Source organism: Bufo bufo, chromosome 4 (assembly GCF_905171765.1).
Source record: "Bufo bufo chromosome 4, aBufBuf1.1, whole genome shotgun sequence".
Lineage (NCBI taxonomy): Eukaryota > Metazoa > Chordata > Amphibia > Anura > Bufonidae > Bufo > Bufo bufo.
Genome location: NC_053392.1, coordinates 368,492,857 through 368,514,392, shown reverse-complemented (window position 1 = coordinate 368,514,392; position 21,536 = coordinate 368,492,857). Strand labels below are relative to the sequence as shown.

Genomic DNA, 21,536 nt, shown 5'->3' with positions numbered 1-21,536 from the left:
CCCCTGACAGTCATATAGTTTAGTTTGGCAGCTTGAGTCTTGAGAAGAATGCTTGGTCAGATCAATATGAACGCTTTTATTTCCATGCTATAGTAATAGCAAATAACTAGATAAACATACAGCACACCACCATTACAAAAGTAGGTTTAGCAATATAACTACTAAGGGACAGATTCAGCATAGTGTTGAGTGCGAATATTCGAATAACGAATTTTTATCTCGAATATCGCAACTTCGAGATTTTGCGAATATTTCGAATATAGTTCTATATATTCGCGAAATTGAATATTCTTTTTTTTTTTTTTTTTTTTTTTCCATCTGAAAATATATGATTCCTCCCTGCTTCTTGCTTGTGGGTCAATGAGTCGTTGGCCCACAAGCAACTGAATTGAAGCTGGAAGGAATCACGTATTCAGATGGACCAAATATGACGAATATTTAAAATAAAGAATATATTGCTGTATATTCGATTTTAGAATATTCGTCCTATTCTAATCTAAACCAATAATCTCGGTTATAATATTCGAGTTCACGAATATTACAACAGAAAAATCGTAATGGTTAATAAGTGTGCCCAACCGCATGACAAAATCGTTATTTAATCAACTTCAGCATACACCTCCCCGACAAGCGTCCCCGTCACCATGGAAATGCCGGTGGGTTAGAAAATACCATCGGATCTGAGTTTTCCCTGAGATCGTAAAAACTCAAATCCGATGGTATATTCTAACCCACAGGCGTTCCCATGGTTACGGGGACGCTTGTCGGGGAGCAGTATTCCAAAGTGGAATATTATTGCTCTAACTTCGTCTTTTAGAATATTCGTAATATTGCTCTAACTTCGTCTTTTAGAATATTACGAATATTCTAAAAGACGAAGTTAGAGCAATATTAAGAATATTCGTAAAATACACATATAGATTGTAATTTTGCTAATTTACTGCTATAGTAATTTTTTTTAATAGTGTACATATTTTCCAAAACTGAAGTTCAGAAGAGGCAAAAAAAATTTGAGAAAAAAAAAGGATTATAGCACTATATTAGCTAAATTACAATCTATATGTGTATTTTACGAAAATTCGTAATATTGCTCTAACTTCGTCTTTTAGAATATTACGAATATTCTAAAAGACGAAGTTAGAGCAATATTAAGAATATTTGTAAAATACACATATTAGCCTAGCCATAGTCAATTAGTCGAACGTTGCCTTATACTGTCAAAAGAACAATCGCAGTACGCGATTAATTAAATCGCATATTATTTGTGATAAATGGAATAATGAGGAATATTCAATTTCGACGAATATAAGACGAATATTCAATCGAATATTCACGAAATATCGCGAAATCGAATATTGCACCTCCCGCTCATCACTAATTCAGCAGCAGTGAAAGCTGAGGGACGCTCGGTGAGCAAAATGGAACAGTTCCAAAGTAATGGGCAAATGCATCAATATTTGCTCATCCAGCAACACTTATTGAAGAAAGGCAATGTAGTATATACATGACCTACGGCTCAAACAGGTGCACCGAAATTATGAAAACACATTACAAGGAAGCTGTAATAGGGATTAGCACTTTTTTACTCTACATTACATTAGATTAGATTTATATGCAGACATAGCCATTATTGCCCAGACATGATGGTAATAATAAGTTGATTAAAATGAAAGGCTACTGTTATATATTTTTAGTTAATATCGTTTTTTTTTACTCAATGTACAATGTGAATAATCTATTTCTATATTTAAAAGGGGTTGGCTAATTTGAAAAAATATTTGCAGATAGCCAATCTATTTCTTGTTTGACATACTCTGTATGTCACATTATATTATACCCCTGCCAAGCAACAGATGCCACCCCCTCCCCTCATTTGTGGGCTGTGTAAACATCAGGAATCATCAACTGTTGCTTCTATAGGGCACAAGATAGTGGCAGTGATGTGATTCACCCACATTACCACTTTCTGTGCCATAACTGGATAGATCTTTTTCAGCACGTGTTATGAAAAGTAAATGAAGTTTTCAGTGCAAGTCCAGAAGAAGATCTGCCCAGGGGCAGCATACAAGATGGGGGGTAAGTCATTATATGACACACAGATGTATGTCACACAGGAAACAGATTACCAGTTGATCAACCTCTTTAATGTCACTGGAGAATGCATCTGACTGTATTCAGGGAACAGCACCTCCACACTCTACAACTAAAACTTTTTTTTCTACTGGAAATGCAGCCACCAATTTTGTCCATGAATGGGGAGGGGGGGGAAGCAGTGGATTTTGAATACCTCTTCTGCTGAATATAGGATATCAGATCCATCAAATTAGTTACTCCCCTAATGGTAACAGTGAACACATAGGTATAATAGTGGCTTATAAGTATATTTAACTTAAGAGTTGCCCTAATCATTTTCTGGATATGTAAAATGAAGTCCACTGCCCACTACTGGATAGGGTTAATATTAAACTAATTGACTGAAACAGCCTACTCATACCAACATGTATCCGAATAGAAGTAAAGAAGTTCAGAATATACATTTTTGGAGGATATACATTATATAACATATACAACACTATGAAATAAATACGTTTTTTCTCGGTACAGAACAGAGTCAGAAGATTATATTGCAAAAGAAATGAAAAATCATAAATGTCATCTTGTGCATTTCTAAGGAGAAAATCCACTTTTCTTACTACAGACTACAAAGGATAAGGAGAAAACAAAGGAAAATATTGTTTGATACAATGCATTCTTGAAACTCTTCACATTCTGAAGACTGATGCCAAGATTCTGCATTAATAGCCAGATGAATATGCTAAACCATGTCCTAGATTTGCCAAATGTTCTGATAATTCACTCACAGAATGATATTTTACTCACAGAATGATATTTTATTCCTCTTCCCTGCATTATGAAGACATTGGGCCTTAAGTGTTTGGGAGACAGATAGGTGACCAATAAATGTATTTTTTATTGTTATTAGATTATATTGCTTTACTAATAGTGGTACAACTATTATTATAAACATACATAAAAAGTCTCACATGTAAGATTTTATGTAAGGGAAGCAACTCTTAAACCACATTACAGTACATGGAAATTTTAATGACTGTAGATAGGGACAGATGAGGACAGTGAGTCCCTGAACTTGAACCCAGCCTATTTCCCCTACCTACTTGCAGTGTTATCCCTAAATGGCAGAACCGCAACTGGACAATAGTCCCTACACTAAATAAGTAGAGGACCAACAAGACATAGTAACGGAGAACAAAAAAGCAATAGGCCAGAACCAACAGGGCTATGCAGTACCAAAAACATGAGACAGAATGTGGTCAGAAGACAAGCTGGGGGAGGCAACACAGAGTAATCAATCAGCAAGTGCAGAAACAGTGAACAGGGAACCTAGCTAGTGAGCCCAACAAAGACTATCATTGGCAAAGGTCAAATGCAGTTAGGGGGTTTAAATAAATAGCCAGGTTCCTGGACCAAAACCTGATTGGCCCGGTGACCTGACCCTCCCATAGGCCATGAAATTGAGCAGAGGGGCTGTTATTCTGCCCACTGCTTGTCTCCCCCAGCACAGGAGTGCCGCGGCGAGAAAGCAGAGCATTGAAACTAAGGATGGGCCACATCACTGGTGGGAAGGGAGGAGCACGGCTCAGCATCATAACTCTCCCGCCACGTGGGGAGCCTAGACAGGTAAGTTTCTTACAGAAAGTTTGCTTGTTTGGTAGCATTTGTGGCATAAATGCCAGGGCACATGGAAGCTAAAGGCAGTGGCATGCTGCCAATAGAGACAGACCATGCAGCTGCTATGGGGCCCATGGCAAGGGGGGACTCGGAGTGGATGGAAGGCCCCACCCCCTATAACATTTCCAGTTGTGTATTTTGCCATTGGCAAAGCTTGTCCTCCATCCCAAGTCCCGATCTGGGGCTCGGGCAGGTCCCGCTTCCCCTCTGCTCAGACCCCCCCACCCCTCTTACATACATTGTGTGCACAACACAGTGCACAGACACCAATGTCTCTGATGCACTGCATATGAAAAGAGAAGAAAAAGGAGACAGGAGGCCAGGTGGCTGTATGGCAGTTTTAAGGCACTATATATAAGAAGCGCTTACCATTTATTGTTGTGATGAGCCACAACAACTGTATGAAGCTTTTGCTGGTATTTTCCCGTCCAGCATGCGGGGTCCTGTACTGCTGCCAAGGTTCCTTTTCTCTGCCCCAGATGTGGCAAGAGAGATAAAGTTTAGAAGATAAAAATAGAAGTTTTTTCGAACCTTTTGTAGTGACGCTGAAAACAGGAGGTAATGTTCCGCGTAGTATTGTTAAAAGAGAAGTAAACTTTTATTCTTTAGTCAACGTGTTTCGAGGGCGCACAGCCCTCTTCATCAGGACAATAATAGCATGTACAGAATAGTGTCAAGAGATTGTCTTTTAAACAGTATTTTGGCGCGTAGGCCAGTGGTTTGTAGGCAGAGAGACAGTATGCATGACGTTACTAGTGATGTCTGGTAGACGCTGCCCATATCTGCCTGACTGACAGCGGAGATAAAGGCTAGTTGCTGTACATTTGCTAGTTACTACCTATATGGTCTATGTAATTGCTAGGCGGAGCAGAGATGTGTTTATATATTAAGGTATAAAGCGTCTGTATGTGTCGGGAAGGAACTTGCTCGGACAGTCCTATCCTTGCACTCACGATCTCCTGCTATATTTTATTAAGCTACTGATAGCAGGGGAAAACAGAGAGGTTAGCCGCGGGTCGCGCTGTCACCCACCGCAGGGTGCAAACTAGAGTCTGCGGGTGGGATCCAGAGAGGATCGCATCATCAACAGCGCTCAGCTCTGACACTGACCGGCAGCGGGGGATGTGTACTACAGGTCGCAGAATAGAGTATGGGCGCGATGATATTATAATACTGCTATTTATTGAAGAGAAGTACATCCTGTCGGTTAGTTTAGACTACTGGTATTAGGGGCAAAGGTTACCGGCGGATCGTGCTGTTCCCCGTCAAAGAGCGCAAGCCCGAGTCTGCTAGTGGGATCCTGAGGAGATGGCATCAGAGGGATCCAGAGGGGATGGTATCATCACCAGCGCTCAGGTCTGATACTGACCGGCAGTGGGAAATGTGCACTACCGGTCGCAGCATATAGTGTCGATGTACTGATGTTGTTATACTGCTACTGGCCGAACAAAGATACATCCTGTCGGTCTGTTTAGACATAGTAACAGTAAAGTTACAAGAAATGTTTATATGTTTTGGCGTTAGGTAATTTGGAGTCACTATTTGTTAAATTTTTTGACCCACATAATTTATTGTATATTTACTGGATGCAAGGACTGTTTTTTTCTGTATGCTCGGTTATTATTATTTGGGCACTCGTTTTTTTCGATATACAGCATACTTACACTAATACAGTAAGATTATAATTATAAGGGACACACAGTATAAATTATAAGGGACATGAAGTCATTAAAATCTGCAATTATAGTGGGCATATAATGGTTGTGACAAAGAGAACTAATAAATAAATAGATAAAAGATGAAAAAAAGTAAGAAGAGGGGGATAGAAAATACTAAAAAAAGATTTTTTATATATGTAAAATTCTTTAAAAAAAAATGGGTAATAATTGATAAGAAATATATATAAAAAGAATATATAAAAGAATGTATATATCAAAAGGTTCGAAAAAACTGCAATTTTTATCTTGTAATCTGATGCACTGCAGCCAGGCGAACGTTAGCTCTCCTCTGTCTGCTGGGCGCTGCACTGGCCAATCAGCATTTTAGTGTATAGTGGCTAATGTATTGCAGCAGCAGACAGGACTGAGCGGGTGGGACACGGCAGTCTTCAGTGTGATACTGCGCTGCCTTGGTCAGTCATGCCACCGGACCCCAGCTCCCAGCATCACTGGCAAGTTTCTGAGACTTGCCACAGTGATCCACAAAGTGAGTTGTACACTCCCAGAAGTGAGTGACTATATTTAAAAAAAAGTTAATGGGTGGATGGTTAATGGGGGAAGAGGGGGTTCTGCTGGGGCAGCAGCTTTCTTCACTGATGATAGGGATACTCTATTGGAGCTGGACAGTAATTACGGCGGGGGATTTGCTTCACTGTGGGACACTTTTCTCCAAGGGCCCCATAGCAGCTGCATGGTCTGCTTCTATTGGAGGTACAACCCAGTGATTTCTATGTACACCCATGGCTATAGGGGTAGACTTTCCACTCACAGTTAAAAAAAAAAAAATCTGAAAGGTATTAAAAAAAGGATCTAATTAATTCCCTAACACTCCTGTTCCAATGCTTTACCACTAGTCACTACATTCAACCAATTACTATCCTAGATGGTCACCTTTGTGGCAAGTGACTGGCTGAGCGGTAATTTCTCATGTGTAGTGAGAAACTAAAAAGTAAAGAGTAGTGTAGATGCAGGAAGCATTAGAATGGGAGCTGACCTTTTTGAAAAAAATACTGCTCAGACAACCCCTTTAAATAAAAATATGGGGCTCTAGTATGGCAGGACAATTAAGAAACATAAAGTTATTTTCTCTCTTTGAAAATCTTTTAATGGGGCTGAGCTGTAACTAAGCCATGTGACCAATATACAGTGATGTCACATGGCCTAGGAAAAGGCCATGGCGCTAACAGAGCACCCAGCCCCTTCTAACAGATGATCAGTGTGGGTGCAAGATGTTGGATCCCGGACAATCTGATATTGATCCAAAGGATAAGGAGATAATCCCACGGCGGAAAGAACCAGCCTTTGTTGTCAACAGGAACTAGGTTTATTAATATAGCAGGTGGTACAACGCATTTCGGGGTAAGATTACCCCTTCATCAGGTACAGACTGCTGATAGCTAAAAGGGTATTACACACATGTTTAAATACATAAAAAAAACGCCAAAAGGCACAAAATAGAGTGAAGGGGGGGTGTCCAAAAGCCTGCCCACATGTCACTTTGGTTTATTAATATACAAATTGCATTAAAAATACTATAGAATGTTTTTGGTCCATAAACATTGGTGGTGCAAGTGGGTGTATATAAAAACTTTGCTGAAACATCAGATAACATCATTTGTGCAGCGATGACCGGCTGGAGAAAGATGCCGGATGCATCGCTGCACACAGTGCGATCACGTGACCTGGATAGCGATCCCAGGAACTGTGTGTAGGCAGGATAGGGTGCTGGAATATGCTGGGTGGGGATGAAGGTGGCTAATATATGAGGATGAATTAAAATGTCAGTTAAAAAAGGGCACTTGAGGATCAAGGTGCCTGCTACTGACAGAGGAGGGGATAATTAGTAGTGATGAACAAACATCAGCCGGAACGGTTCGTGAACGCGATCACGTGAATGCGTTCAAATGTTCGCAAACCGCTAGTTCGCGGCGGGCCCCATTCACTTTAATGGCAGGCGAACCTAAAAAACCTTCAGCTCAGATTTGCAGCCACCAAATACTTACAAGAAGTGCACAAATCATCCCACAACATGGACAGTGACATACCAGAGGGGGGTCAATGGCAAAAATTCCCACAAAAAATATGTATTTTAATCAGGGGCCATTTTTATGTGTCTTAAATTGAAACTTTTAAAAATGTGCCATGCTTGAGCCTAGAAATTTTTTATTTTAGGCCACGGGAGAACAGGCCACAAACATTACGCATTCACCGGACAGAAAACATCAAGTGATGGAGGTCAGGGACGTGCACACATAGGGCTCAAAGGGGGCTTGAGCCCCTGCCACCTTCTGCCCCTGCCCCTTTAATGCCCTTACAGAACACCGGGACTCCAGAGCGAACTGTGAGAGAGTGAGAGGTCCTTTCTTTCTTCCAGGACTCAGTGTTGCTGCAGCCTGCAGGAGAAGGGTAGGTCATGTGGGTTGGCAGCGCTCTGCTATGACAGGCACTGGCCAACTGTCTGCAGAGTAGGAAGATCAGGGCAGGCTTCTTGAAAGCATCTGTAGAGGGGAGAGAGTCTGTCAGCGCTAGAGAGGTGGCTGTGACTACTGGGGAGGGTCTGAGGATTGTATGCTGGGGGAGGCTGTGTGGGATTATATACTGGGGGGCTGCTGTGTGGGATTGTATACTGGGGGGCTGCTGTATGACATTATATACTGGGGCCGGGGGGGCTGCTGTATGGGATTATATACTGGGGGGGGGGCTGCTGTGTGGGATTATATACTGGGAGGGGCTGTATGAGAGTATATACTGGGGGGGCTGCTGTGTGGGATTATATACTGGGAGGGGCTGTATAAGATTATATACTGGGGGGCTGCTGTGTGGGATTATATACTGGAGGGCTGCTGTATGAGATTATATACTTGGGGGGCTGCTGTATGAGATTATATACTGGGGGCTGCTGTATGAGATTATATACTGGGGGCTGCTATATGAGATTATATATTGGGGGTGCTGTATACTGTGTGGTGCTATGCTGCTCTACTGTATACTGTGGGGTGCTGTATAATGTGGGGTGCTGTATACTGGGTGCTATACTGCTCTACTGTATACTGTGGGGTGCTGTATACTAGGTGCTATACTGATCTATTGTATACTGTGGGGTGCTGTATACTGGGTGTTATACTGCTCTATTGTATACTGTGGGGTGCTGTATACTGGGTGCTATACTGCTCTACTGTATACTGTGGGGTAGTGTATACTGGGTGCTATACTGCTCTACTGTATACTGTGGTGTTCTGTATACTGGGTGCTATACTGCTCTACTGTATACTGTGGGTGCTGCATACTGGGTGCTATACTGCTCTACTGTATACTGTGGGGTGCTATACTGTATGTTATAGGATGCTATACTGCATACTTTGGGGTGTTATACTATGTATTGCATACTGTGGGGTGCTGTATATTATAGGGTGCTATACTGCATACTGTGGGGTGTTTTACTATGTATTGCATACTGTGGTGCTGTATACTTTAGGGTGCTATACTGCATACTGTGGGGTGCTGTATACTATAGGATGCTATACTGCATACTGTGGGGTGCTATATGCTATAGGGTGCTATACTGCATACTGTGGGGTGCTGGGGTGCACTGTAACGCTAGGGTGCTATACTGCATACTGTGGGGTGCTATATACTATAGGGTGCTATACTGCATACTGTGGGGTGCTGGGGTGCACTGCAATGCTAGGGTGAGCCGAGCCCCGGTCTTCTTTCTGAACTGCAGAGCGGTGCCCACTTCCAGCCCTGAGCACTGATCCTGAGCCTGCTGGAGTCTTCAGAACTGTAAGTATTTACAGTCATTCACTGTAAGCTATATTATATATAGTGGTGGAGGGCGTGATTGCCTGCTAGGGGGCCCAAGTACATTTTTGCCCAGGTTCCAATCAATACTAAAGCAGTCTGAGCCCCAAGTCATGCAGCAGTCTCTTATGCTTTTTGATGACTCTGCTGGCAGGCTTTCTGCCCTACCCCAGAAGCCCTACCCCAGAAGTGGAAGAGATTGAGTGCACTGATGGCCAACCACTTATGTTTCAGGATGAGGACATGGGAAGACCACCGCAGCACGTCTCTGATGATGACGAAACACAGGTGCCAACTGCTGCAGCTTTCTGCAGTCTGCAGACCGACAAGGAGGGCAGGGGAAAAGAGTGGGTGGAAGATAATGTGGAGGATGATGAGATACTAGACCCCACATGGAATCAAGGTCATGCGAGTGACCTGTCTAGTTCGGAGGAAGAGGAGGTGGTCGCACAGAGGCACCAGCACAGCAAAAGTGGGAGCAGGGTGCAAAAGCGTCTGTTAAATTCTTTTTTCATTTTTGCCGTACACAAACCCCTGCTCTGCATAGGTGACAGGGACCTAAATTTTGTAAAATCATCTGTTACATTGATGGTTGACATTAACCTATTTTAGACAGTGAAAAACCCCTGCTCTGCATTGCTGACAGGGAACTAAATTTAGTAAAAACGTCTGTTACTGATCAGAAGATGCATGACTACAAGTGCACGCTGATAGACGCGCTGCTGATGGCATTCCCACCTGACAGCGGGGGCTCAGTGGAAGCACAAGGCAAAGGTTGAGGAGAAGGAAGAGGTCGACAACGAAGCAGGGGCACCGCCAGCACCTCAGAAGGCAGGGTTAGCATTGCCGAAATGTGGAAAAGCTTTGTCAGCACGCCACAACAACCAGCACCACCAGCTGATATGGATCGTCGTAGCAGGAGGCAGCATTTCACCAACATGGAGCAGTATGTGTGCACACGCCTACACATACTGACTGATGGGTCTGCCCCCTTCAACTTCTGGGTCTCCAAATTGGGCACATGGCCTGAGCTTGCCCTTTAGCCTTGGAGGTGCTGGCCCGCCCTGCAGCCAGTGTATTGTCCGAACGTTTGTTTAGTACGTCAGGAGGGGGTTATCACAGACAAGCGCAGCCGCCTGTCCTCAGAAAATGTGGACAAGCTCACGTTCATTAAAATGAACCAGGCAGGGATCCCGCATGACTTGTCCGTACCTTGTGCAGAATGGACATATATACCGGCCTCACCCAGCCATTGTTGTACTCCAGCGCACTTTCTCTTTGTTTTGTTTTTTATATTTTCCAATGTTTCGGGGTCTACCCAAATTTAAACACAATAAATAAATAAACTAAAAAACAAAAACAAAAAACAGTTTTGGCTACCTCCTCCACCGCCGCTTCCACCTACACCGCCACATCCACCGCCTCCTCAACCTCCTACTCCATATGGACCTTCTCCTCCTAGATCAAAATTATTATTTTTTATTTTTACGTATTTTATGTTATTTTAAGTCATTTCCCTATCCACATTTGTTTGCAGAGCACTTGTCATGCTCTTAACCACATTTTGCTGCCTTTTGCAGCCCTCTAGCCCTTTTCATGGCTTTTTTAGAGCCATTTTAGTGCTCCAAAGTTGGGTCCCCATTGACTTCAATAGGGTTCGGTGTCAAGTTCGGGTCCCGAACTCAAACTTTTTTGCGAAGTTCGGCCGAACCCATCGAACCCGAACTTCCAGGTGTCCGCTCAACTATACACACCAGTAGAAATTATTTGTTCCAATAGTGTTTGTCACTCTGTGTAGCTGGGGTAACGCAGCAAAACAGCAAACAAATGCTGCACTACCTAAATGCACTATATAGCAAGTATATTATTGGTATATAACACCCCTGCTTTAATCAGATTTTTTGGGGGGCAACTGGTATTTCAAACCAGTAGAAATTTTTTGTTCCAATAGCGTTTTTCACTCTGTGTAGCTGGGGTAACGCAGCTAAACCACAGACAAATGCTGCACTACCTAAATGCACTATATAGAAAGTATATTATTGGTATATAGCACCCCTGCTTCAATCCGATTTTTTGGGGGGCAACTGGTATTTCACACCAGTAGAAATTATTTGTTCCAATAGCGTTTGTCACTGTATGGCTGCAGTATCGCAGCAGAACCGCACACAACTGCTGCACAATACAATTGCACTATAATATACTTTCTATGTTAGAAGTATATTACACCCCTCAGTAAGTCACACCTATCGATAGCACACCTATACCAGTCCTTAAAAGGACTTTTGTGGCCCTATTAGCTAGCGTTTTGTGTCCCTAAAAGTCTGTCCCTGCTCCACACAGCAACCTCTCCCTACACTGGCAAAAGACAGAATGTAAAATGGCAGCCAAATCGGGTTTAATTATAAGGTAGGGGGTATGTCCATGTGCTGAAACGTCTCTATTGGCTGTCCTGTACCACCTGATGGATGTGTCATGGGTCAAAGTTCTTCACAATGTAAAAGAATATGGCTGGCGCGAATATCGCCATATGTTAGCCCGTTCAGCGAACAGCAAACGAGCAAAGTTTGCCGCGAAAGACCGCAAGGCCATCTCTAATAATTAGAAAAGTTAGTATAAAAGGACGTGGCCCCCATAAAAGATGGATGATTTTAGCAAAGGAGACTGTAGAGCAAAGGAAATTGAAAATAATGACAAAAATAAATTATATAAATGGATACGCTAAATATGAATTAATAATTAAATTGTAGAATAAAATAGAAGGTACATACATTGGATAAAAAAATCAATCAAGAAGGCACATACTGGAAAAATTACAATCATATGTATAGATAAATAAAAACTGTAGGAGGAACTAAAATACTTGATGTGAACATACATGTAGTATTCAATAGTGCTACCTAAAGTATATGTAGGTACACATATAGTATACAAATGAGTTTACGCGAATAGTGCTACCTAAAGTATATAGGGTACACTGATTATAAGTACGAGACTCAAGTGCATCTGTGTTCAGAATAGACTACCGGTGGTTTGTTTAACCCCGTTAGTGAGTAAGAGTTCATGCTGGTACCCTAACCAAGGGTAATTGGTGGATGCTCAAAGAGTCAGAACATAGGTTTAGAGATTGATTTTAAAAGCCTCATTCAGGCCGCGTGGGTTCAAACAGTTCAGCTTATAGGTCCAAAACATTTAGCGTCTCCACAAGATTTTAATGGTGTTATAACCATCGGGTTTGATCCTTTCAATTGGGGTGATGGTAAATCCAAGGAATGAACCATGGTGGTGATCCGTAGCATGCCTAGATACACTGTGCTGTAAAAATATATTTTTAACGTGGAATCTTTGTTTGTTTAATCTGTTCCAGAGAGTCTGGATTGTCTGTCCTATATACTGGAGGCCGCATGGGCACTCGAGCAGATAGATGATATTTGTGGAGCCGCAATTTAGATGTTCCTTAATGGGAAAAGTGTCACCGTTAGAGCTGTGGAACGAGGTGACAGTATTTAAGCACTTGCAGCAAAGACACTTTGGCTGGTTGCATTTGAAGCTCCCTGCTGGAACAGTGTCGCCTGATTGCGCAACTTGACCTAAATGCTGTTTAAGTTTAAGTAGATTCTTTAGAGTCTGGGCCCTTCTAAATGTGAGGCAATGTTTATTTGGTAGAATCTTGTCTAGGAATGGGTCACGTTTCAGGGTGAACCAGTGCTTTGAAAGAAGTTCATTGATCGTGTTGTGATTGCTGGTAAAAGTAGTTATGAAGTAAGTACTGTAATGTTTCCCAGAAGCGTCCTTCTTCCTTATACTTTAGGTAGCACTATACGAGTAAACTCATTTGCATACTATATGTGTACCCACATATACTTTAAGTAGCGCTATTCCCGTAAACTCCTTTGAATACTATATGTATGTCCACATCAAGTATTTTAGATTTGCTAAGTTCCCCCAACAATTTTTATTTATCTATACATATGATTGTAATTTTTCCAGTAAGTGCCTTCTTGATAGATTTGTTTTATCCAATGTATGTACCTTCTATTGTATTTAACGATTCAATTATTTATTCATATTTAGCACATCCATTTATATAATTTATTTGTATCATTATTTTCAATTTCCTCTACTCTACAGTCTCATTTGCTAAAACCATCCATCTTTTATGGGGGCCATGTCGTTTTATACTAACTTTACTAATTATCCCCTCCTCTGTCAGTAGCAGTCACCTTGATCCTCAAGTGCCCTTTTTTTTAACTGACATTTTAATGAATCCTCATATATTAGCCACCTTCATTCCCACCCAGCATATTCCAGCACCCTATCGTGCCTACACGCAGTTCCTGGGATCGCTACATCCCCTGTGTAGCCGTTGCGATCTTCCCTCCAGCCCGCCCATACATTCTAGCCAGGCTCTGCCTTTAGGGTCCTGTTGCCACTATCCAGGTCACGTGATCACACTGTGTGCAGTGATGCATCAGGTATCTTTCTCCAGCTGGTCATCGCTGCACAAATATTGTTATCTGATGTTTCAGCAAAGTTTTTATATACACCCACTTGCACCACCAATGTTTATGGACCAGAAACATTCTATAGTATTTTTAATGCAATTTGTATACTAATAAAAATAAGTGACATGTGGGCAGGCTTTTGGACCTCTCCCTTCGCTCCATTTTGTGCCTTTTGGAGTTTTTTTTAATGTATTTAAACATGTGTGTAATACCTTTTTAGCTATCAGCAGTCTGTACCTGATGAAGGGGTCATTTTACCCCGAAACGCCTGCATTTTACCCCGAAACGCCTGCTATAATAATAAACCTAGTTTTTGTTGACAACAAAGGCTGGTTCTTTGCGCCGTAGGATTATCTCCTTATCCTTTGGATCCATTTGCCTCCTTGGGGACTCCAGGCATCCCTACGTGGAAGTGTTCGCATCCCTAGCTGCATGACCATCCAACCATTGGGTTTTCATCACCCTCTACTAAGTCTACACTAGTGTTGTGCCTATCATTTGCACAACCTGACAAGGTGAGCCTCCCATTTTACAGTCATTATTATACTATCTGTCTGACATTATTACCCTATGGTGCGCCTGTCTCATTTTTCTTAGAAAAACACTGCCTTGTACACTAAATCTGATATTGATGACCTATACTGAGAATAGGTTATCAATATAATTTACTGGATAACCCTTTCAATGGTTACTTACAGTTCTTTAGTCTTTACACTAAAACATGATTACCCTTACACTATATCTTTTATTGATTAAAAGGCACTGTTTCTTTGTGGGAGATTAATTGATATTGTTTCTTTTTGAAGAAAATATTTAGACTCTCGTAGTTCATAATTATTTTAGTAATGCTGTTACCAAAATCAACCTTCTTCTTTTGGTACACAGCAGCTATTCTAAACAGTGCTGCAGTAATAAGCATGAGTTAGAGAGAGCAGTCTGTGTTTAGACAGTAGATGAATTTCAGGACAGACCATTGCACACTTTACCATATTGGTGATAGAGGTGAATACTTTAAATGTGCACAGAAAGAGAAGTAACTTGTTAGAGATGACTTGTTAGCCGCTCACATACTGTATCACTTCTTTGCAACACTGGAACAATGTAGAAGTGTGTGAGCTTGTGGTGAATTTGATGGGACTAGAGATGAGCAAATAATGTATTAGAATCAATATTTGATCAGAATTTTTGAAAAAACTCTGATTTGGTTGATTTAGAATTTCTTTAGATTTAATTAGGTAGAATTTTAGGGAGAGAGAGAACATACTGTACATATTAAATGATAGTAACATTGTTTATAATGCTCAAAAAAGACATCTGTCCATCCAGTTCAGCTTGTTATCCTGCAAGTTGATCCAGAGGAAGGCAAAAGACTCCATGAAGTAGAAACCAATTTCCCACCTTTTAGGGGAAAAAATTCCTTCCCAACTTCCTGGATCAATGGCTCATCTCTAGTAATTATAACCTTTAATATTATTACACTCCAGAAATACACCCAGACCCCTGTTGAACTACAGTATTTTAGTGAATTCACCATCACCACCTTCTCAGGCAGAGAGTTCCATAGTCTCACTGCTCTTACTGTAAAGAATCCTCTTCTATGTTTGTGTACAAACCTTTGTTACTCCAGATGCAGAGGATGTCCCCTCATCACAGTGACAGTCCTGGGGATAAATAGATGATGGGAGAGATCCCTGTACTGACCCCTGATGTATTTATACACAGTTATTAGATTTCCCCTCAGTAACCCTTATTTTGATAATCTTTCTGGGTACTGTCATCCATCCATTCCAGTTATTACTTTAGTTGTCCTCCTCTGAACTCTCTCCAGCTCTGCTGTGTCTACCTTGTCCACAGGAGCCCAGAACTGTACACAGTACTCCATATGTGGTCTGACTAGTGATTTGTAAAGTGGCAGGACAATGTTCTCATTACGTGACTATATGCCCCTTTTGATGCACCCCAGAAGAGAAAAAGAGAGAGATTTTAAATTACTTTTGATTCAGATAGAATCAATTTGTACATAAATCTAAGACTATTTGGACCAAAACATTTTTTAGGAAATGTGTTCATCTCTGGATGGGACACTAATAACCCGTCCAGAAAACCATGCTCCCACTGCAATACTCGGCACTAATTAACTGGTTCAACCTAGATGGGTTGTCTACCTACACTAGCTGGGTTATCTGAGTGGCATGCTCTGGCTGGTGTACTGTATATAGGTGCACACATGTTGTTTTGCATATTGGTGATAAGTTGTTATGGTGGGACAACCCCTTTAAGACTTGCAAAGGCATTAGAACTGCAAAGGATCTTAAAAGCTCCAGGACTATGACAGAAAAAGCGGAATTCCAGAGCTGTACACATCCATTCAGAAAACAGCTAAACCTGAACTCACTGTATCTCCCTCAGACATCAATTGCCCTGTAGTTTAACAAAGAAATATTCACCTTGTGTCAATCAATATCTCATTCATAAAAAAAAAGGGAGAAGAAAAATTATGCTTACCTGTTGAAGATCTAACGTAATTGTCACATAATGGTATTGCACTCCATTTTTAATGCTTGGACTTTGCCACCAAGTCCTTTTGCCGTTGATAGCATGAGCTATTGGATAGTGTACTAAAGAAAAGAGAACATTGAAAATAATTCTCTAAATATATGCTACCAGTCATATGTTTTCGAACACATCCATATTTACAGTTATTATTACCATTTATACAGTTCAAGTCCAGCAAATAACATGACATGGATTCAAAGGAGCAAAAATAAGGTTAAAAAATATGAAGTTTTAACCTGAAATGCAACAATAGTATTTGTTTCTGAATTAAACTAAAGATCTCTCTTACAGAGAAATTGCTAAGAAAGCTAAGGTGTCAATGAGAACTGTTTCCTAGACCAATACCATCAAAAAGCACTTGGACACTGGAGAAAACTCTGACAGGAAGAGCTCTGGCAGACCAAAGGCCACAACAACCGTTTCCATGATCAGTAGCTCACAGCACAAAATCTTCAAGCACAGCTTAATGAAGGTTTAAATATTTTCATTTTGAAAACTTCAAGCTGCAGGTTTGACAGGTCGAGTATCAGTAAGCCACTGCCTAGATTGCAAAATTAAAAGGAGGCTTTTCAGGACCAAGCTGCACCTCCAGTGGACTACTGAAAACTGAAAGAAGGTCTCATTGACTGATGAATCCAAATTTGACATATTTGGAATATCAGGCAGGGTTTTTGTATGCCGTTGAAAAGATGGTTCCTCAGTGTGTGACACCAACTGTCAAACATGGAGGTGGAAGTGTGATGGTGCTGGATCCAGAGTTCACAACTTGCACAGGGTGACTGGTCCACTGAACAGAAAAGGCTGCTACAACACTTTGAAGCTCCATACAATACCCTCTGTTCTACGCCTAGTTGTTAATATTACAGGAAGACAATGAATAACCCAAAACATACTTCTAGATCAGGGGTAGGCAACCTCCGGCACTCCAGCTGTTGTGAAACTACAACTCCCAGCATGCATACTTGCTCTGCTCTTCTAAGAACCTACATAGAAATTAATGGAGCATGCTGGGAATTGTAGTTTCACAACAGCTGGAGTGCCGAAGGTTGCTGATCCCTGTTCTAGATTATGTCAGAACTACCTTAGAAGACAAGGACAAGGTGGTAGGCTTCAAAGAACGGAATGGCCTGCATAGTCTCCAGACCTAAACTCTACTGAGTTAGTTTGGGATGAACTGGAAAGAATGGAGAGAAAAAAACAGCCTACAAATGCAGCACAAAAACTGGAAAAACTGGGGCATTCTCAAATGCCTAAGGCCCCTTTCACACGAGCGAGTATTCCGCGAGGATGCGATGCGGGAGGTGAACGCATTGCACCCGTACTGAATACCGACCCATTCATTTCTATGGGGCTGTTCACATGAGTGGTGATTTTCACGCATCACTTGTGCGTTGCGTGAAAATCGCAGCATGCTCCTCTTTGTGCGTTTTTTACGTAACGCAGACCCCATAGAAATGAATGGGGTTGCGTGAAAATCGCAAGCATCCGCAAGCAAGTGCGGATGCGGTGCGATTTTAACGCACGGTTGCTAGGAGACGATTGGGATGGAGATGGTTATAAGGGAAAATAATAGCATTCTGAATACAGAATGTTTAGTAAAACATCGATGGAGGGGTTAAAAAAATAATAATAACAATTTAACTCACCTTAGTCCACTTGATCGCGGCCCGGCATCTCCTTCTGTCTCCTTTGCTGAACAGGACCTGTGGTGAGCATTTTACAGGTAAAGGACCTTTGGTGACGTCACTCCGATCATCACATGATCTTTTACCATGGTGATGGATCATGTGATGACCGGAATGACGTCACCAAAGGTCCTGTTGCTGCACAGAGATCATATGAAGAAAGAAGGAGATGCCGGGCTACGCGATCAAGTGGACTAAGGTGAGTTAAATTTCTATTATATATATATATATATATATATATATATATAAAAAAAGAAAACAATGGCGGCACCGGAAGAACAACACAAGAAGGGTGCTATGTCCAGGGATGTAGCAGCTTACCCCGTCAATAGTAGATGAAAAAACGGACAGCACTCCAGGTAAAAATTGATGGTGTTTATTCACCCATGTGGATGGCAACGTTTCAGCTCATACAAGAGCCTTAGTCAAGCAATGAACACAATACAAAAGGGGGTATATATAGGCCAACCACTATGACATCACAATGTGATCAATTATCAGCCAAATACAATAAAGTGCAAATAGTGCATATATAATACATAAAAACGTAAGTGTAACAGTATACAATATATCAATGAATCAGTGGTATATATCAAATACATAATAAAGTAAATGCGCAATCGCAATAAAGTGCATAAAGGTAAATTGGTTAATCAATATACATCAGGTGTGTACTGGAATATATAATAAGTGGGAAGGACAAAATGATGCTGCCAAAGGGAGGAGGAGCGATGACATACCCGGTGTCGCTCGATGCCACACATGTCGATCACCGCCACGTCCGGCGTTCAGGTGGATGCAGTGCGCAGGCGCCAAGTCGCGTGAGGAGTGAGATGTAACTTCCTCACATGACGTAGCCGGCGCATGCGCATGAGTGTAAAAAGCTATGTCGGCCATCTTGGAAGTGGTAAAAACCTCAAATGGGAAGAAGCGCAGGAGGAGACCGATCGTACTCCCAGGAGGAGACCGATCGCATATTGCATGACATTGGGGGAGATGCTGCTTTTTTGAACACCCCCTCTATTCATGAGCTCAAAAAGAAGTTCGAGTTCCTGTCCAAAAAGACGGCTTCACTACGGCTACACATGACCACTCTTGGTGAATATTTCAAAATGCAGAGAATTCCACGTGGCATGCGGTCCAATTTGAGACCTAATTTATTTTCACATAATGCATCATTTTGCAAGAAGTTTGAAATGCTATCCAATCGGTATTCACTTGATTTTATCCTGTTAAATATTCAGTATTTGCAACAGGAATTATCCATCATTGCCAATGATACGGCTGAGATTGACCTCACATTACGGACATCCTTGTCCAGTGAGGAATATGCATTGTTCAGCGATAACGTATTGGCTCATGTGGCACGTGCTAAAACCGAATTGGAGGAAGGCAAAAGATCTAAATGGAATCGTGACTCCGATGACTATAAAAAGGATGCGGTTTATACTTGGCAGGCTGACGCCATGAATTCCAATTTCAAAGATCCAAGAAAGAGAAAAAGGAACACACCAGCTACTTTTGCAGCGTCTACTCCTTTTTTAGGGAACAATGTGGACACACAAAGGAAAAACGTGGTCGGACCAGGAGAGGAGGTCGCAGACACCGTAGAACCAACTGTGTCCGGAATCAACAAAACCAGAGCTCAGACCAGCAAATCTCTGGTGAACAAGAGGAAGTGACTGTCATCAACTTATCCAGTAGGATGCTTACCCCAGCACAAGTGAGTGTTCTTAATAGAGGACTTTCTTTCTGTCCCATGTCTTCCCCTAACTGGTTTGATCTGGACTCTGATTTATCTGCATTTTTTCGCAGAATCAAGTTAAAAGTATGGTTCAACACTAGGACACGGATCGCGGCGCCTCAGGCTAGCGAGTTCTCCCTGAGACGCCTCGATTCTGTCCATTAAGAGCCATTTTTCCCCCATTGTCAATGAAGCCTCTGTTGATGCATTTATCTCTGCTGTCACTGCTGACATAAACGTGTATAAATTGAGATGTAAGGATTATGTTTTCAAACATCCTAATCTTTCTAAGGTGGAGATTGAAGCACTTGACCAACTCAGACAGGACCCTTCTTTGACAATTAAACCTGCGGATAAGGGTGGCTCTGTCGTCGTCATGGACACCAGTAAATATATAAGTGAGATTCTACGTCAGCTGGATGACAAGGATGTTTATTCGGTCCTTCAGACTGACCCCAAATTTGGCATAGCCAGACTTATCAGGGAATGTTTGGCTGATGCCAGACTGGCTGGCACTATTGATGAGGACTTGTGCACTTTTCTCACTGTTGACCATCCGGTCACACCTGTTTTATATATTCTTCCTAAAGTGCACAAGTCGCTTGTTGATCCACCCGGACGTCCGATTGTGTCCGGTTCGGACTCTATCTTTAGTTGCATTGCCATCTTCCTTGATAAAGTCTTGCATGATTTTGCTACAGGGGCGGAGTCGTATATACAGGATACGACTGATTTCCTGTGTAGGCTGGATAAAATTGATTTTACTGGTGTCCATGAGGTCCACCTGGCATCTTTCGATGTCACCTCATTATATACCTCGATTGACCATGATTTGGGTATTGGTGCCATTGAACGTATGTTGGGTTCTTCATCTTACTCCACGGCTGCTAGACAGTTTATCATTGATCTATTACAGATCATCTTAAGATACAACTATTTCCTTTTTCAGGACACGTTTTTTCAACAACAAAGGGGCGTGGCTATGGGATCTAACGTAGCACCTACGTATGCTAATATCTTTATGAGGTGCTTTGAGGAAGATGTCGTCCTTGTATCACACCACCGCAGCCATTTGCTCCGGTGGTGGAGATACATCAACGACATCTTCCTCATATGGACAGGTAGTGTTGCCCAACTTGATGATTTTCACCTATTTCTCAATAGTGTCAATAGGGACCTTCAATTCACCTTGGTACACTCTGAGACTGAATTGCAGTTCCTGGATACCACGGTCATTTACAATCAGGGTAAGCTGCATACACGGTTGTACACCAAGCCCACAGATAAAAACACCCTTCTTTGTTTTAATAGTGGGCATCCCCGGAGTATGCTTAAATGTTTGCCTTTTTCTCAGTTTCTTAGAGTAAAACGCATTGTTTCTGAACCTGAACAGGTTGACCTGGCCTTGGACAACATGTCCAGGAAATTTCAGAATAGGGGGTATCCCACCCAGCTCCTGGATTCTCACATACAAAAGGTCCATGGTGTAGATAGGAGCAGCACTTTGGAGAGGAGAGTATCCGATAGGTCCATCAGTCGGATACCCTTCATCTCCAAATATACGGAGCAAAGTGAGGCCATCAATCGCATTATCAAGCGACATTGGGGGATTCTGGGTGGGTGTCACAGTGAGATCTTAGAATTTAGATCCCCTCCCCTCTTCTCTTTCTGTCGATCTAGGAATCTACGTGATCAACTTGTCAGAGCAGACATTGGGCCTAGGTCCAAGTCTGTTCAAACCTCTTTAACCACACATGGCAAGGGTAGTTTCCCCTGCTTG

General features: G+C 41.9%; 1 protein-coding gene across 2 annotated transcripts in view; it reads right to left on the bottom strand.

Moving 5' to 3' along the window:
- Nucleotides 1-21,536, bottom strand: part of LAMA2 (laminin subunit alpha 2) — a 1,085,231-nt gene that overhangs the window by 825,029 nt on the left and 238,666 nt on the right. For both annotated transcript variants that reach the window (XM_040429125.1, XM_040429126.1), the window contains exon 3: nucleotides 16,277-16,389. In XM_040429125.1, coding sequence (XP_040285059.1) covers nucleotides 16,277-16,389 — 113 coding nt within the window. The remainder of the gene's footprint in view (nucleotides 1-16,276; nucleotides 16,390-21,536) is intronic.